This window comes from Sinocyclocheilus grahami, unplaced genomic scaffold, assembly GCF_001515645.1.
Source record: "Sinocyclocheilus grahami isolate Dianchi unplaced genomic scaffold, SAMN03320097.WGS_v1.1 scaffold1250.1, whole genome shotgun sequence".
Lineage (NCBI taxonomy): Eukaryota > Metazoa > Chordata > Actinopteri > Cypriniformes > Cyprinidae > Sinocyclocheilus > Sinocyclocheilus grahami.
Window position 1 is genome coordinate 241,017 of NW_015506429.1, and position 4,524 is coordinate 245,540.

The window sequence follows — 4,524 nt, forward strand, 5'->3', positions numbered from 1 at the left end:
CTAACATGCGCTGTTGCTCTGCAGGGTCTCTGTTCCCCCATCACGGCACGTTTGAGGTCATCAAGAACACAGACATCGACCTGGATAAGAAAGTCCCTGACGATTACTGTCCGCTCAACGTGCAGATCCCCAGCGACCTGGAGGGGTCGGCGTATATTAAGGTAACATTCAGTTATCTATAACTCGCCTGTGAGCGCAGGCATCACGTGTTGTTTTCACCAGATGAACCGTGTGTGAGTGAGTGAGTGTGTGTGTGTGTGTGTGTGTGTTAGACGTCATTAACCTTTTAAGAAACTATAGAACAATTGAATGCTGTCAGTGTGTGAGAGATTTTAATCTATCACTAGAAGAGCCTCACATATGTAACCCTGGACCACAAAACCAGTCATAAGGGTCAGTTTTTAGTTTTTTCAGATTTATGCATCATCTGAAATCTGAATAAATAATCTTTCCATTGATGTATGGTTTGTTAGGAGAGGACAATATTTGCAACTCTGGAATCTGAGGGTGCAAAAAAATCTAAATATTGAGAAAATCATCTTTAAAGTTGTTCAAATGAAGTTCTTAGCAATGCATATTACTAATCAAACATTAAGTTTTGATATATTTACGGTAGGACATTTACTAAATATCTTCATGGAACATGATCTTTACTTAATATCCTAATGATTTTTGGCATAAAAAATGTATAATTTTGACCCATACAATGTATTGTTGGCTATTGCTACAAATATACCTGTGCTGCTTATGACTGCTTTTTTGCTGCAGGGACACATATGTTCTTAAGAAGCAATTAAAGGTCAGTGACACATTGGAATGGATATGTGTGTGTGTGTGTGTGCGTGTGCGTGTGTGTGTGTGTGTGTGAGTGAGAGAGTGTGTGTCTGTCTGTGTGTGTGCGTGCGTGTGTGTGTGTGTGTGTGTGTGTGTTACAGGTGCAGAGCAGGTTGGCGCGGTGCGGTGTGCGATCAGTGTGTTCCTTCACCTGACTGTGTTCACGGAGTGTGTGAAGAACCCGGGCAGTGCATCTGTGAGCGCGGATGGACGGGAGCGCGCTGTGATCGAGGTCCAGAGTCCTACAGGACTTTATATAGGAGCATCAGATGAACATGCATGGCCAGAATTCTTTGAAATAGATTGATTGATTAGATCTTTCCTCAGGATTCTTCTTTGATTACTCAGTATTGTCAGAGAGAAGTGCTTCAGCATACAGCAGCTGTTGTGTGAACGGTGGAGGTGTGCTGTGACGGTAACTGTGTGAATCTGTTGTTTTCTCTCAGAGGTTCACCGGTGTTCATCAAAGCCCTGCTCGGGAAACTCTACCTGTGTGGAGACCAGAGGAGGAGGACACGTCTGCCTTTGTTCTCCTGCATACACAGGAGAAAACTGCCAGCTGAAGAAAGGACCGTGTTCAGCGAACAGGTAACTGATTCTCACTGAAGCAGAGACGGAACAACAGACTGTTTCCTCTGTTAAACGTCTGTGGAGTGAAAAAATTGTCCGAAATATCGCTCACATAAAGATGCTATTGATCTGAGATCATCCAGCGCTGCCATTAATTATTGACTGCATTGATCATCCTTATTTGACTTTACAAAGACATCGAATGCTCATTAATGAAGCTACATCAGTTGCTCAAGCGTGCAAACCTCTGATTAGATGATAACATCACATCTTTACACTTAAACATGTCTGAACTTCATTGCATTAGATGCAAACCAAGTGACACTGGAACACAAATGATGCTTGAGCTGTTTTTATTTTGAATCAACTGATCTGGAGGGGATTTTTCAGGTCAAGTCACATTTATTTCTATAATGTTTCATACCATACAGATTTTTTCAAAGCAGCTTCACAGTAATAAACAGGAAAATACCAGAATCAGTGATGCAAACTTCATCAAATTTCAAACAAACTCAAATTCTGCTGTAAAGCAAACAACAGTGTAGTTTTTCAGCTCAGTTCAGTTCAGTGTTAGTTTAATTCAGTTCAATAACACTGTCAATATTGCAAAATTCATCAATCATGAAGGAGATTTGATTCAGCTGTACAGCAAACACAACAGAGTCATTATTCAGATCAATTCAGGCCAAAAATCGAAGTGTTGAAGTGTCTAAGACTTTATAAACAATATGTTTATTGCTTCATATTTTCAAACTACATTTGTGTAACATTTTAATTAAGTGTCACTTTTTTTGATGTTTTGCTATACGTGACCCTGGACACAAAACCAGTCATAAGGGGCAATTCAAAATTGAGATTTATGCATCATCTGAAGCTGAATAAATAAGCTTTCCATTGATGTATGGTTTGTTAGGATCGGACAATATTTGAAAATCTGGAATCTGAGGGTGCAAGAAATTCTAAATATTGAGAAAATCATCTTTAAAGTTGTTCAAATGAAGTTCTTAGCAATGCATATTACTAATCAAACATTAAGTTTTGATATATTTACGGTAGGACATTTACAAAATATCTTCATGGAACATGATCTTTACTTAATATCCTAATGATTTTTGGCATAAAAGAGAAATGTATAATTGTGACCCATACAATGTATTGTTGGCTATTGCTACAAATATCCCCCAGCGACTCAACACTGCTTTTGTGCTGCAGGGACACATATAATGCAAAGACGTGACTTTTTAACCGATGCGTTTGCATGTGTTTGCTCTCATGCGCAGCTCTCGCTGTCAGAACGGAGGAACCTGCGTGAACACGAGTGGCTCTGACAGCCGTTTCTCTTGCCTCTGTCCAGCTGGATTCACCGGCTCGTCCTGTGAGCTCCACATCAGCCAGCTCAAGCACAAACCCCGAGTGAAAGCGTCAGGTCCGGCTCACGCTTTCCACAAGCTGCTGCTGCGTCCGGCCGAGTCTGAGTCCGGTCCGCTGGTCACCCACAGCCAGATCATCTGCTTCTCCGTCCTGGCTCTCCTCACCTGTCTGGTGGTCCTGGTCACGACGGGCATCGTCTTCTTTACCCGCTGCGAGACGTGGATGGCGAACGCTAAGTACAGCCAGCTGGTGCGACAGCAGAGAGATCAGCAGAGAGAGCAGCATTCGCTCAACATCATCCTGCCGGAGAAAATCAAGCTGAGCAACTACAGCAAGCATTACACGTCCATATGAAGCGGATCCGTGACCGAGAGGTTTGGTGCTTTAGACAAAGAGAGGATGAAAAACAGCTGCAGTATTTCATGCTTTTATTGTTGGAATACATGCATATATTAAGATGTACAGCGAGCAACACAGACGGCGAAATACATGGTTTTCAATGATCTCATGATTGTGATATTGACTCGTACATGGTTTAAAGCTGGCGTGTTACGATTCACGAAGAGATGTTTTCATCACCTGAGCATTTTCATTTTCATGCACATATTTACATGTGAACAAATGATTAATGTAGCACTAAATAAACCATTGTTTTCAATGCAGACTATTAATACTCGTTCTGATTGCTCATGCTGTCCTGGCCATATGGTTTTGCATAGTGTCTCTTTTTAACTGCAGGGTTTCTGTGGGTCTTAAAAACTCTTCATTTGTCCTTCCACAAATGAACGCCTTAAAAAGACGTGGCATTAAATGTTGCAAAAAACAATATCCGCCCGTGTATTTTTGTTTTCCAATATAAATATCTTTGCATATCGTTGCTCTTTTGTTGATTTTGATTGCTTCTATTGTCCTCATTTTTTTAAGTCGCTTTGGATAAAAACATCTGCTAAATGACTAAATGTAAATATCTAAACATTCTCAAATCAAGATGCATTTACTGCAAATGTAAAATGTTTTATAAATTGAACAAAAAGAAATTAGTTTATGCTTAAAACAAGAACAAATATCTGTCAGTGAGGAAGCACAGGTATATTTGTAGCAATAGCCAACAATACATTGTATGGGTCACAATTATACATTTCTCTTTTATGCCAAAAATCATTAGGATATTAAGTAAAGATCATGTTCCATGAAGATATTTAGTAAATGTCCTACCGTAAATATATCAAAACTTAATGTTTGATTAGTAATATGCATTGCTAAGAACTTCATTTGAACAACTTTAAAGATGATTTTCTCAATATTTAGATTTTTTTGCACCCTCAGATTCCAGATTTTCAAATATTGTCCGATCCTAACAAACCATACATCAATGGAAAGATTATTATTCAGCTTCAGATGATGCATACATCTCAATTTGAAAAAATCGACCCTTATGGCTGTTTTTGTGCTCCAGGGTCACATTAACTCCTTTTTTGACTTGGTCTTACAAGATGTTAACCTTGTATTTAGTCTTATAAATGAACAAAACAATGGCCTTTACAATAGCTCGTATTTCGCCTGGATTCCTGAATATCTCGATGTTTCTTGATCGTGTTTTGTGTCTTCATGATGGTTTGTTTGCTCCTGGACTTTGCTGCCATCTAGCGGTTAAACTGGGAATCACGTGTGTATTTCACGTTCACTTTCCATGTGTTTCCGTCACTCCTCTCTCTCTGTCTCTCTCTCTCTCTCTCTCTCTCTCTCTCT

At 39.7% G+C, this 4,524-nt stretch overlaps 1 protein-coding gene across 1 annotated transcript in view; it reads left to right on the forward strand.

Moving 5' to 3' along the window:
- Nucleotides 1–3,603, forward strand: part of LOC107568503 (protein delta homolog 1) — a 4,687-nt gene extending 1,084 nt beyond the window's left edge. The window contains exons 3-5 of the mRNA XM_016254471.1: nucleotides 936–1,066; nucleotides 1,281–1,422; nucleotides 2,685–3,603. Of these exons, the coding sequence (XP_016109957.1) occupies nucleotides 936–1,066; nucleotides 1,281–1,422; nucleotides 2,685–3,129 (718 nt within the window). The 3' untranslated portion in view covers nucleotides 3,130–3,603. The remainder of the gene's footprint in view (nucleotides 1–935; nucleotides 1,067–1,280; nucleotides 1,423–2,684) is intronic.
- The last annotated feature ends 921 nt before the right edge of the window (nucleotides 3,604–4,524 follow it).